The following is a 14025-nucleotide window of genomic DNA, read 5'->3' on the forward strand; positions in this document are numbered from 1 at the left end:
GGGCCCGTCTGAAGTTTGCTAGAGAGCATTTGGATGATCCAGAAGAGGATTGGGAGAATGTCATATGGTCAGATGAAACCAAAATAGAACTGTTTGGTAGAAACACAACTCGTCGTGTTTGGAGGAGAGAGAATGCTGAGTTGCATCCAAAGAACAACATACCTACTGTGAAGCATGGGGGTGGCAACATCATGCTTTGGGGCTGTTTCTCTGCAAAGGGACCAGGACGACTGATCCATGTACAGGACAGAATGAATGGGGCCATGTATCGTGAGATTTTGAGTGCAAACCTCCTTCCATCAGCAAGGGCATTGAAGATGAAACGTGGCTGGGTCTTCCAACATGACAATGATCCCAAACATACCGCCCGGGCAACGAAGGAGTGGCTTCGTAAGAAGCATTTCAAGGTCCTGGAGTGGCCTAGCCAGTCTCCAGATCTCAATCCCATAGAAAACCTTCGGAGGCAGTTGAAATTCCGTGTTGCCCAACGACAGCCCCAAAACATCACTGCTCTGGAGGAGATCTGCATGGAGGAATGGGCCAACATACCAGCAACAGTGTGTGCCAACCTTGTGAAGACTTACAGGAAATGTTTGACCTCTGTCATTGCCAACAAAGTTTATATAACAAAGTATTGAGATGAACTTTTGATATTGACCAAATACTTCTTTTCCACCATAATTTTCAAATAAATTCTTTCCAAATCAGCCAATGTGATTGTGTGGATTTTTTTTCTCATTTTGTCTCTCATAGTTGAGGTCTACCTATGATGCCAATTACAGGCCTCTCTCATCTTTTTAAGTGGGAGAACTTGCACAATTTGTGGCTGACTAAATACTTTTTTGCCCCACTGTAGATTACCCCGGTGGTCGAACAGTTAATTAAGTTTCTAATTTACAACCTTCTTTCCTTAAGAGAATACATAAAGGTATTAGTTCATTCTACATATTGACAGATCTGGCATCTTCCACAGGGGAACATCCCCTTGGCCCTAAGATATTCTGAGAGCCAATCACTAATCGATACTTTGAGATTTCAAATTGAGAGTGAATTAAAATTTCTCCAAGATTCTGTATCCTAGCTACCATTTGAGGAGAATCACCCACAATATTAGCCAGTCCTGAAGTATTCATAAGGATGCCCCAATGCCTTTGGAGTATCCCTCTTACTTTGTCCCATTAAGAGCCAAAGGAGGTAATTAACCTTACAGGGCCTGGGGAGTTCATCTTCCCTTTTGGGATCTTCTTGACCAGGAGGCTCTTCCTATCATAATTAGCAGCAATTTTTTTTAGCCCTTAAAATTTATTGGGCCCCTAAAATTATATTGTTGCCTATGGGTTCTTCCAGATCTCCCTAAAATTTGCTCTGCCACATCTTTACAACTGCCAGAACAATAATCCCCCTTCAATGATAGAACTCTGTCCAAAAATAAAACACATACAAATAATAGCACAAATGTCATCAAGAATCCCTAATGGCAAGTACACATGATGAGAAAATTGGCCGAAAATAACCGCAGAGTGATTGTTCAATAATCTAACCATTAGTACTCAGCTTCTGACAGCAGATCACGACTGTTAACGTTTCCAGAGGAACACGAGGGAATATATTTCTCGTCAGATAACAGATCTAATGATTATCATATGATTATTATGGTGTTTGTACAAAAGAATTTGAGTGTACAAGATTGTGCATGAGTGGAAATGAAAGAATGAACTGAAAGAAGAAAAGGGAAAAGAACATTTTTTTTCACTGAAAAATATAAACAAACAGGAAAAAAAACTTATATTATGTACAGTATTGGGCTTAAAAACAGATTGATATTTGGTTATCATAATGCTACTTTTTGGACTGTGTTCTCTAAAAAAAGAACCAATTATAGTTACAATATATTGGCAAAAGTATTGGGACGCCTGCCTTTACACGCACATGAACCTTAATGGCATCCCAGTCTTAGTCCGTAGGGTTCATGATTGAGTTAGTCCACCCTTTGCAGCTATACCAGCTTCAGCTCTTCTGGGAAGGCTGTCCACAAGGTTTAGGAGTGTGTCTATGTGAATGTTTGACCATTCTTCCAGAAGCGCATTTGTGAGGTCAGGCATTGATGACAGGTGAGAAGGCCTGGCTCTCAGTCTCCACTCTAATTCATCCCAAAGGTGTTCTTTTGGGTTGAGTTCAGGACTCTGTGCAGGACAGTCATGTTGCCATCCCCAAACTGTTCCCACAAAGTTGGGAGCATGAAATTGTTCAAAGTGTCTTAGTTCCAGTGAAGGGAACTCTTAAGGTGTCAGCATACTAAGGGGCCAAGCCCAATCCGTGAAAGTCAACCGCACACCATAATCCCCCCTCCACCAAACTTTACACTTGGCACAATACAGTCAGGCAAGTACCGTGCACCTAGCAACTGTCAAACCCAGACACATCCATCAGACTGGCAAACAGAGAAGTGTAATTCGTCATTCCAGAGAACACGTCTCCACTGCTCTAGCGACCTGTGGCAGCGTGCTTTACACCACTGCATCCTACGCTTTGCATTGCACTTGGTGATGTAAGGCTTGGATGCAGCTGCTCGGCCATGGAAACCCATTCCATGAAGCTCTCTACGCACTGTTGTGCTAATCTGAAGGCCACACGAAGTTTGGAGGTCTTTCTTGACTCTGCAGACAGTTAGCGGCTTCTGTGCACTGTGTGCTTCAGCATGTGCAGCCCCTGCTGTCATTTTAAGTGGCCTACCACTTCGTGGCTGAGTTGCTGTTGTTCCCAGTTGCTTCTGCTTTGTTATAATATCACTAACAGTTAACCGTGGAATATTTAGTAGCAAGGAAATTTCACAGATGGACTTATTGCACAGGAGGCAACCTATAACAGTACCACACTTGAATTCACTGAGCTCCTGAGAGCAACCCATTCTTTCACAAATGTTTGGCAATCTGCATGCCTAGGTGCTTAATTTTATACACCTGTGGCCATGGAGGTGATTGGAACACCTGAATCCAATGATTTGGAGGGGAGTCCCAATACTTTGGCAATATAGTGTATTTCAATTCTAAAGAAAAATGTGTGTTGTCACTTTATTTTATTTTTCAAATTTGCACTTCATCCTTTTTAAAGCATATACATAGAAATTACACAGGTGAGTTTCATAGATTAGACAGAACCAGATGTAATTACTATGTGTGGTTATAACATTTGTGGTTTATTGCAAATGCCTATAGCTCAAACTAATTTGCACTGTGGCAATACCATGTCCAGAACATAGCAAGGGGCCACCTAGTTTGTGTATTCCAAGGTCTGAAACCAATGCCGAGGACTGTAGACGCCGGGGTCGGCCGGAAACCTAATGCACCATATGAAAGACACATGCTTACTTCCATTGAAATATGTCTAGCAGTGCCATCAGCATAGAACTGGCAAAAACCAGTGAGACCCAGGCACACCCATCCACTGCCTGGAGAGGTCTAACCAGATGTGGTCTTCATGGAAGAATTGTAGCCAAAAAGCCATACCTCTGACATGGAAAAAAGGCTAAGCCTCACTATGCATGTAAACATAGGAACTGGGATGCAAAAAAAATGGGAGCAGGTGCACAGGACTGGACAAATCCGCCTTTGGTTTGGCCCCCACAGAGCCCTGATCTCAACATCATCGAGTCTGCCTGGGATTACATGAAGAGACAGAAGGCTATGAGGCAGCCTGCATCCAAGGAAGATCTGTGGTAAGTTCTCCAAGATATTTGGAAAAAGCTACCTGCTAAGTTCCTTGAAAAACTGTGTGCGCATGTAAGTAGAAGAATTGCTGCTGTTTTGAAGGCAAAGGGTGGTCACACCAAATATTGACTTGATTTGGATTTCTCCTCCATCTACTTTCCGGTTTGTTAAAAATAAACTATTAACACATTTTTATTTCTGAAAGCATTCTTAATTTACAGCATGTCTAAAACTTTTACACAGTAGTGTTTATCATTATCAGTAGTTGTTTTCTCTGTTTTTTAAAGTAATCACATGACCTCTGCCCTCAAGTCAGCTTAGAGAGCCGGGGTGAAGTATGCAGGGGGGCATTAGTAGGAGTCAGAGGAATAGCAGTACACTGATAGTCCCAGTGATTAGCTGTGGGGGGCAAGGGGTTGTCTTGTCAGCACAAGTCTGACCTAGGGAGTACAGGCAGACTGTGCTGCCAAGTAGGATGCAAAGAATAAAACTGACCACACTGGATTGGCTGTGCTTTGATGTTTAGCATGGTCAGTTTGAAACAGGAAAGCAGGGGGACTGGCAGGATCACCAGGTATTTCTCACAAAGGAAGCAATACAAAGAGAACAGGATACTTTTTAATACAAGTACATGGTACAACAGACACATATCAGGAATAAGAAATGTTAGGTTAACATACATTTTTAATGGTGAACTGCTGTACCACTGCGTTAAGCACATGAAAGGCAATGCACAGTGCATATGTGTTATTCCAATAACATCCACTGCTCAAGCCCCAAAGAAGAGGGAAGTTCTTCTATCTATTGGTATACATACTTCCATCACAGATCTGTGTTCTCAAAGTAAAATGCACTCGGCTGTACATCCATCAGACGAAGGTTTCATGCACACTAGAAAGCTAAAAACTGCTTTAGAAACACTGAACAAAAAAACACCAGCGTTTAGCCTAATGTGTAAGCTACGCTAAGTAGGTTCGGCTTTAAGGAGCTGGGCCGCCACTGTCCTTAACAACCAGTAAATAGATGGTTGTTAATGAATGGGCTGAGAAGCCAGTTGACGAGTCCTTAACAACAGATGAGTTATCAAATTTTTTTTTATTTTGGTATGGGGTTCTCCTTAAAAATGTCCCCACGTTTTTTGTTTTTTTTTATAAAATTCAGCTGTCAGTGGGGAACAGCACTGACAACTGATGACTCCTCCATTGTTAAGAACGCCAGCGGCCTCCGCTTCAAAGAAGAAACAAAACTCTGCTAAACGCTGGGCACCAGCATTTAGCAGAGTTTAGGAGCTGTCATGTTTTTTCTGTAAAAAAACAACAAACTGCTAATGTTCCAGAATGCGCTGGCAGATTTTACTTTTTGCCACTAAAACTTGAGGCAGGTAAACAAAACGTCTGATGCCCAAAATAGCAGCTGTACAAATCCGCAGTGTGCATGAAAAAAAAAAAGCGCGAGAACCAAAATTTTCTAAAAGGAAAACACCACGGCACTTCTTTGCTAGTGTTTTAGAAAGCTAAAATGTTATCCAGTTAGAGTTTACATCTACTTTAAAATAAATTTGTTTAAACACAATAATATTGCACAGGATTAAATTTTCCATTGAAGAAAATCTTTATTTTGAAATAAGTTTTACATATTTTTACTGTACATGTTTAATAAAAAAAAAAGTTATCTTTACAGCAAAATAAAATTCCAAAGATTCTTTGGGCCCAGTAATATAACTTGTTATAAAGGAAATTGAAGACATGAAACCAAAACCAGAATTTGCTTCTCATCTCTTTCTAGTGCTGCTTAGAAAATCCAGGCAAATATCTGATTAGCAAATATAGGACATGCTCTTACAATAACTTGAACTTTGCACTAGGTTTAATAAATATTGAGAATTGGTTGGTTGAGAAAATGGTTCGCATCAGAAAAAGGTTGGTCAAACATATTTATGACCTCAGCGTGTCATAACTGAAGTGGAACTCCTGTGCAAGAGCCCCCTTTTTCTTTTTTTTTTTATAGATTTGGACAGACTGGGGAAAGGTAAGAACTCTTTACAGATTTTTAGTTACTCTCTGGTTCACCATGGAAGAGATTTTTCCACAATTTCTGTTCTAATACAATAGGAAGTCAGAAAATCTTTGACAGGAGTCCTCCCTGAGACATTTCCCCTTGACTCTTACTCTGGTAAATGTAAAATTGTAGATTTCGCACTAATTTCTGTCACTAAGACAGAAAGTGAGCATACACATCCCCAACAGAGACACAGATGGCGATAAAATCTAGAGAATGGTCTTAACCCCTCCCCACTGTATCCAAAAAATGTTGTATGGAGTAAATCTTTGGCATGAGACTGACATTCTGTTGCCAGTAATATTGTTGGCCTATAACAGACACAAAATGTTAACTTTTTGTTTTGATACAGAGGAAACTGATCCTCTCTACAATTTAGCACTTAGAGACCCATTAAATGGAACAAAAGTACAATGTTAAAGTCTCAGCTAAAGTTAATACTTTTATATCCATTTTGGAGTAGAGTTAGAACCCACTTTTTTTTCTTTTCTCACCTGTGTCTCATTAGGGAGATTTCTCTTCACTTTCTAACCTGTAGACTCAACAGGAAATCAGAAAGTATCTTACCAATGACAACTTGGACAGATGTGATGGAAACAAGTGTCCCCATTTAGGATTTCCCCTCTATCCCTGTTCTGGTGGCAACTGAAAATTCATTTTGGCATTACATTAAAGTGGTTTTAAAGGCTGAAGTTTTTTTTACCTTCATGCATTCTATGTTGGCGTGTTCACCTACCCCCACAGCCCCCATAATACTTACCTAAGCCCCATCTTGATCCAGTGATGTGCACGACAGCAGTGGCTCTCCTGGGACTCTCTCCTCATTGGCTGAGACACAGCATTTGGGAGCCATAAGCTACCACTGCTGTCAATTACAGCCACTAAAGGAGGGGACGGGACTGAGTCAAGCTCTGCGTGTCCCATAGACACACACAGAGGCGGCTCAGGAGCAAGCACACACGAGTGCCCCCAGAGCAAACATCCTGCTCTGAGGGTACTCAGCAAGGGGGAGCGCCGGCAGGAGACCTGAAAATAGGTGGATTGGGGCTGCTCTGTGCAAAACCACTGCACACAGCAGGTAAGTATGATGTGTTTATTATTTTTAAGAAAAGAAAACAAAAAAAAAAACAAAAAAACAAGCCTTTAGAACCACTTTAATTTTCATGCCCAGTGACATTGCTGATCAGGAAAAACAGAGAAGATGAATCTCTCTAATGGAACACAGACAGCAATTAAAAAAACCCAGAGTGGTTCTAACCCCTGACCAATCTATTCAAATTGTCTTTAGTTATATTTTTAATAATCCCACCAAATGGCCCTTGTTAACATAATGTGGAGTAGGGCAAATATGTCACAACATATAAACCTCCTAAAATAACAGTGCAAAGAGCAACAGAGTGCTTAGTGTAGTCTAACTACAAAATCAAGTTTTTTTCCACACATCACTGCCTCTTACACCATGCCGACACATACTCTTAAGTGCTTTTCATCATACATGGGAGAGTTTGTGTGTACATGAGCCTATACCTTTTATACAAATATTACATATTTATAAACCCTGACCATGATATAATTTTTTTTTTTTTAAAGTATACAAGGAGCATTTTGATACAATATTCCCTTAATTTATGAATAGACAACAAGCCTGGTAAACTTCAGGCACAAAAGTCACATATATACATGCAAGTACTTAGGGGATTACAAATATAAAGACATGACAGCTGTAGCCCTAGTGTGATACATCAGAGGAAGTTACAATTCTACCAGTCAGGTGAACATAAATCTCTCTGGGTACTCAGAGTTAGGAGGTTATTATGTTAATAAAATGTGAGCAAAGTGTGTAGTTGGGGGATTTAATGCCATAGAGCAACTACAAAAAGCAGACATTTGAAATATTTCCATATCTTCAATAAAACAAGACGCCTGTCAATTTCCAAAGATAAAATCATTAAATAAAAATAATGGGATTCATAAAAAAAACAAAAAAACATACATACTAACCTCTATTCTGCAGCATCCATGTGGCAAAGCGGCTGTCCCACGCCAACTCTAAAGCTCGCCATACACTAGTAGATTTTCGAACAAATATTTGTGTGAAAATTCTCAGTATATTCAATGGCTAGATGAATGTCTAAGGTACTTCAAAATTTAATTTGCTTTTAACGTTTGATTTTGCTTGAGGTGATTGCGAAAGAAACAATTGACTATTGTCCGTGATACTTTTTTTATTTGCACTAACATACAATTTTCAGGACAAGCTTTTGGGGTATGTCTCCTTCTTCAAGGTCCCAGCAGTACTCACTGCTTGGACCTTGAAGAAGGGGACATACCCCAAAAGCGTGTCCTAACAATTGTATGTTAATGCAAATAAAAAATATATTACGAACGTTTGATTTTGAAACGAATAGACTTTCCCAAAAAAAAACCCAAACCATTGAAAGAAATCAGTTCCTTCAAGAGAAAAAAAAAACTTTCCATCCTACTCCTTTGAATTTTCATGTCACTGTGTTCAAAAACAAATGTTGTTTTGGCCCCATTAATAATTCCAAAAATTGAACACACATTCTTAATAGAATTTCTTTAGAAAATTGTTCGTATTACTACATGGCCAGCTTAAAGCGGTTTTAAAGCCTTATATTTACCTGAGCTCAATTGCGATCCAGTGCTGTGCCCGAGTGCAGCGGCTTTTTCCTTCCTCACAGGACAGATTGATAGCAGGACTAATGGGGTGCTAAGCCCCACTGGCTGTATCTATGGATGAAGGCAGCGGGGCCCAGGAGCAAGCCTACATCAGAACTTCAGAAGAGGAGGATAAGGGCTGCTCTGTGCAAAACCACTGCAGAAAGCAGGTAAGTATAATATGTTTTTTATTTAAAAAAATAAAAGGTTTAGAATCACTTTAGGATGTAGATCTCAGCATTCATCTGACCACTGAGCAGTCCATTCTTAGTCTGCTCACAGTGGAGACCAGTGACTGCCACTGCACCCCACTCTGCTCCTCCAGCACTCATTGGAGCAACAGGCTGGAAAGGAGGTCAACCGTGTGTTGAATGCCAGAGCCAGCTGTTAACCAGGCAGCTGGACTGCTATCTGTTGACTCTGGATAACACAAGTACATTACTAAATGAAAAGTATATCTAAAATAGAGTTTTGCCCATACTTCTATTTAGCTTTACAGCTAACGGTGTTCAGTGTACTTTTATTGTTAACTACATATGAAACATTTATGCTATGTCCATCCAACATGTTTCTTGCAACAAAATCCACTTCTCAAGGATGTATATGCAGATTAGAAGAGTATCTTTCAATATGGATCAATTCCATATATACATATGCAAATCATCAGAGAGAATAAAAGCACACTGATGCTGGGCTCAATGGTGGTTCGTGCAGGTACTCCCCTGTTTGGGACATTACCTACACCTCTGGATCTCCCTCCTGATGCACTACGTTCTCCAGTTTGGAGCAAGGTCAGGTCTTCCAATTAAATGTGCTTTTATGATTCTCTGTGATGGTTCGCAGTATGTACATATGTAATTGATTTACGTGAGGAGACATTTTTCTAATCTGCATATGTACCCTTGAGAAGGTGGACTTTGTTCCAAGAAATATGTTGGGTGGACATAGCCTAAATACTACATATGTATATGTTGAGACATATCTATGGTTATCTATGGTTAATGATCTTATCGTTAGAAACTGAGAGGCTTCTTATTTAATGAAATATTTACTAAATATAAAGGATTTAATACATCTGCTTTTGTAGTTACTTCATGCTTTTAAATGCCCCAAGCTACCCAGTTTGTTCACATTGGTAGATTTACAGGGGTAGGACATGCAGTAACATAAGAACTTTCCTTGATCTTCCATTTATCTGTTCTGTTGGTGAATTTATTATGTTATTACACAGTATGGTGGTTCAAAATGGGACTCAAGTCATTTTAGAAAGGCACCATGATGATTTTGGCAGGTGAAGCTTTCCTGTTTGTATTCCCCGTCTCAGTTCACTTCCTATTAAGTAGGGACAGCAGACAGTTCCTGCTTCTGTGCAAGGTTCACCGAATCCTCTCCTTCCATCACAAAACTAATGTTCACAAAAGAGGTGGCAGCCTCTGGCTGCTGTGTCTGAGCACTGCTCTCACTTGGCTGCTGGCTGCGCTGCTCTTGGTACTGTTTCTCAGCCCGCTCCGACATTTCATTCTCTTCCTCCTCCTCTTCCACCTACAGACAAGAAAGATAAAGATCCATTGGTGGAAAGTTAGTCACACTATTACAAATGTTTAGTGACTGTCAATTTTCAAAGCCCAACTCCTCTCAGTTTTAATAGTCTGACTCCACTGGAGATTTTCCTTTACTCCATGTGACTCTTCCTGTAACAAAGCACACAGCAATATGAAAAAGGGTTTCTAACCATTACCTACTTACTGAATTTAGCTTTAAAGAAAATACACGCTCATAGCCAATGTTCAGATTTTCTCCTTTTTTTTTTTTTTTTTATTATTTCCTAACCTGCTCCCATGAAATAAACAGCACCAAATATCTTTCTCCAAAACAACTTTCTCACAGGTGCCTGGAAATTTTAAACTTGCAGGTCAGTGTCTCAGATGAAGGAAAATTTCAAACAAGCTCAATAGGTTAGGCGAGGAGGCTCCCACAAAGCAAGGCTTCAGTAAATGTAGCTCAAACCATGGAAATACAGAAAGGCGCACCAGACCAAGATTGCAAAAATATAGTCCAAGATAATTTAACTTTTGATTAAAAAAAAGTCATATAAAAACAGCCAACAAGTTTCAGAGGCAGCACCACCAACCATCCAGCTGTGGTTGTGTATGAGGAGAAGGGGGGGGGGGGTAGCGGAGCCAAATCGCAGCTCACCGTGTCAATTCTACTCTAAATTTGTACTTTCCTTGAGAAAAAAAAACCTACTAAATAGTGGCTTTGAGCGAAACAAAGTGCTGATTACTCCTTTCCCTGCCAATCACTGAGACCAGGTCTACAAGATACATATGGCAATCTAAGAAACTACCAGTCCTCCAGTTTTCACATCAATCAATTCAGCTTAAGTGGTCCAACCTGGAGGCCCTACTTCGCTCGGACTCTCTTGAAAAGCCAACCTTGACACGGTTTCCCATATCTTCACGGTGGCATTCCTTGATTTGCCTACCCTCCGACAAAAGTGGCTCCTAGATGTTCAAGATCTGGATGATAAGGATTGGACAGATGTGGGACATGCCTTTTAAGCAGCTGGTTTCACTCACAGATTGGCTAATACAATTCAAGATCCTACATAGAGCCTATTACACACCACACAGGATTCACCGGCTCAACCCCTCAATCTCTCCAACCTGCTGGCGTTGTGACCAGGATGTGGGGGACCATTTTCATATTTTCTGGACCTGCCCAGTTATCCAGGTGTTCTGGGAATCTATGGTAGGCATTATCAGTAGGACAGCCCAGATCCCGTTCACCCCCTCTCTGAGAATCTGTTTGTTGGGCCTTGTTGAACACCAACACCATTGCTGTGAGGACACAGGATCACTTGAATTACTGCTATTCGATGCCAGAAGGGTGCATACGTTGCACTGGAAAAAAACCCATGGCTCCCACAATTGTATTCTGGGAACAATTTGTTAATTCTCAACTACCACTTTATAAAGCCATATATATAAATAGGGGTTGCACTTGGAAGTTTGAAAAAGTTTGGGCGAAGTAGTTAGAAGATGCCACTGTGTAGTTTTCCCTTGTATCTAGGATTGGGCTTAAGGTCAGGAAGCACATAGTTATGTACGCCTTACTGTATCCTGTTTTCTGAGCGGGGACCAGTGTTGGGATACTATCAGTGTTAAACTCAGCTGGTACAACTGGTACAATGCTAGCCATGCAGTGGATATAGAAAAGAATCACCCCCTTTAAAATAATCAAATTTTGTTGCTTTGCAGACTGAAATGAAGACAAAAAAGTTTTATTTAAAAAAAAAAAAAAATTCAAAAGCAAAATCACTGAGTTGAAAAAAGGATCACCCCTTTTGTCAGTATTTTTTAAACCACCTTTTGCTTTAATTCCACTGTTTAGTCTGTTGGGATATGTCTCTACTAACTTTGCACATCTAGACTTTGCAATATTTGCCCACTCTTCTTTGCAGAACTGCTCAAGTTCAGTTAAATTTGATGGTGTTGTTTGTGAACTGCAGTCTTCAAGTCATTCTACAGACTTACAATGGGTTTAAGTCTGGGCTCTGACTAGGCCATACAAGGACATTCACCTTTTTTTCCTTCAACAACTGTGTGGTCATTTTTGCTGTGTGTTTTGAGTCATCGTCATGTTGGAAGGTAAACCTTCTTCCCATTGACAACTTTCTGGCAGAGGGCAGCAGATTTTCCTCAAGAGTTTGACAGTATTTTGCCCCATCCATTTTTCCTGACAAGTTCTCCAGTCCCTGCTGCAGAGAAACACCCCCATACCAGGATATTACCACCTCCATGCTTTACTGTAGGAATGGTGCTATTTGGATGGTGAGCTGTACTGGATTTCCGCCAGACATATCGTTTAGTGTTGAGGCCAAATAATTCACTTTTAGTCTCATCTGACCATAACACCTTTTTCCATGTGGCCTCAGAATCTTCAAGGTGCATTCTGGCAAAGCTCAGTGGCGACTGCATGTGGCCTTTCTTGAGGAGTGGCTTTCTCCTTGCAACCCTCCCAGACAAGCCACATTTTTGGAGAATTTGTGATATTGTTGTCACATGCACACAATGACCACTCTGTCATGAAATTCTTGCAAATGCTTCAGAGTTTCTGTAGACTTCTTGGTAGCCTCTCTGGCCAGATTCCTCCTGGCTCTTTCATCCAGTTCGGAGAGACAGTCAGGGAGGGTCTGTGTTGTACCAAATACCCTCCATTTCTTAATAATAGACTTCACTGTGCTTCTAGGCATTGATAAAGCCTTTGGAATTTTTTTTATATCCATCTCCTGACTTGTGCCTGTCCACAACTTTATCCTGGAGATCTCTTACCAGGGCCTTGCCACCCATAGCAGATTGTTTGCTTCAGTTGCACTACCAGGGACTGAAATGCTCCAGAAAAGCTCTTTTCATGCTCATCTAAACAAAAGGACCACAGCTGATCTGTGCCATTGAGAAGGTGATTAGCTACACCTGATTGAGTTTACAAGTCATTTTTAAGAAGGGGGTAGTCTTTTTTCCAACTCAGTGTTTCAGTTTTTTACATTTTTAAGTTTGTTTTTCATGTTTGTGTTATATCTATCTTTCTCTTGGATGTTATAAGTTGCACCAAGTAAATATAGCTGGTTAAAACAAAAACTGTCTTTATTTCAGGCTGCAAATCGGAACCTCGGAAGGTGAGGGTGAGTTTCCATTGGCAACGGCTGAAGATGTATACTTCCACTGTCTCTGTTATTTGTATCTGTAAAGGTATATCTGAGAGGTGGGGCTGAGTGACCAAGGAATGTGAGGAGCACAGAGGCCAAATAGCAATGTAAAGAAAATAAATATATTTAAAGTTGCCTAGGACTGTACAAGTTTATTGAGGAGGTGGAAAGGAGGGACTCTTTTTCTTCCTGTCTCAGATCTGACAATACTGTATTTCGAACTTTGAGTTAAAACCTATGGTGAGTCAATATGAGGAACAAATCCGCTAAAGGAGGGGGGGGGGGGGGGAGTAAAAAAAACCCCGCAACCCAACGCAAATCCTAGTACAATAAAGGAATATATGTCATTGCAACAAAAAAGCCTAGAGATACAAGGCATGGAGAAACAACAGGAAGGAAGTAGGACATATGACAATGAGCAGTCTAGATTATCAATAGGAGTAAGGGAAGGGAATAAGATCAACGAATCTATAATTGCCGAAAGTGGAAATCGATCAAAAAGTTCTGGAACAACAGAGAACAATATCACAATTTCCTAGAACAGAGTTGGCGGAAATGTTCGCAAAGTTGGAGTTTTCCATGAAAAATTAAAAGGTGATATTTCACAAGGATCTGGGATTAATGTTAACAAGAGTAAAAGAAGTGGAGGAGAAAACGGAGATACAAGTCCAGCAGATCATTAATCTGGAGAAGCAGTTAGAGGAGATAAGAAGGGAACAGGGGAAGTTCTCTTTTAAACTGGAGGATCAAGAGAACAGAGAGAGAAAAAAAATAATCTAAGGGTCCGAGGATTACCAGAAGATTTGCAGGAGAAGGACCTTAGGGAACAAATAAGGAGAGTGTTTAACCCAATAATGGACAGATCAGTCTTAG

The 14025-nt window shown here is 40.5% G+C and overlaps 1 protein-coding gene across 2 annotated transcripts in view; it reads right to left on the bottom strand.

Annotated features, from left to right (window-relative positions):
* Nucleotides 1-5294: 5294 nt before the first annotated feature.
* The window catches only part of FAM177A1 (family with sequence similarity 177 member A1), a 38162-nt gene continuing 29431 nt past the window's right edge, over nt 5295-14025 (bottom strand). For both annotated transcript variants that reach the window (XM_089680217.1, XM_089680218.1), the window contains exon 5: nt 5295-9986. In XM_089680217.1, the coding sequence (XP_089536343.1) occupies nt 9780-9986 (207 nt within the window). In that variant the 3' untranslated portion in view covers nt 5295-9779. The remainder of the gene's footprint in view (nt 9987-14025) is intronic.

This window comes from Staurois parvus, unplaced genomic scaffold, assembly GCF_062004578.1.
Source record: "Staurois parvus isolate SC_StPar_1 unplaced genomic scaffold, SC_StPar_1.0 ptg000237l, whole genome shotgun sequence".
NCBI classification, from domain to species: domain Eukaryota; kingdom Metazoa; phylum Chordata; class Amphibia; order Anura; family Ranidae; genus Staurois; species Staurois parvus.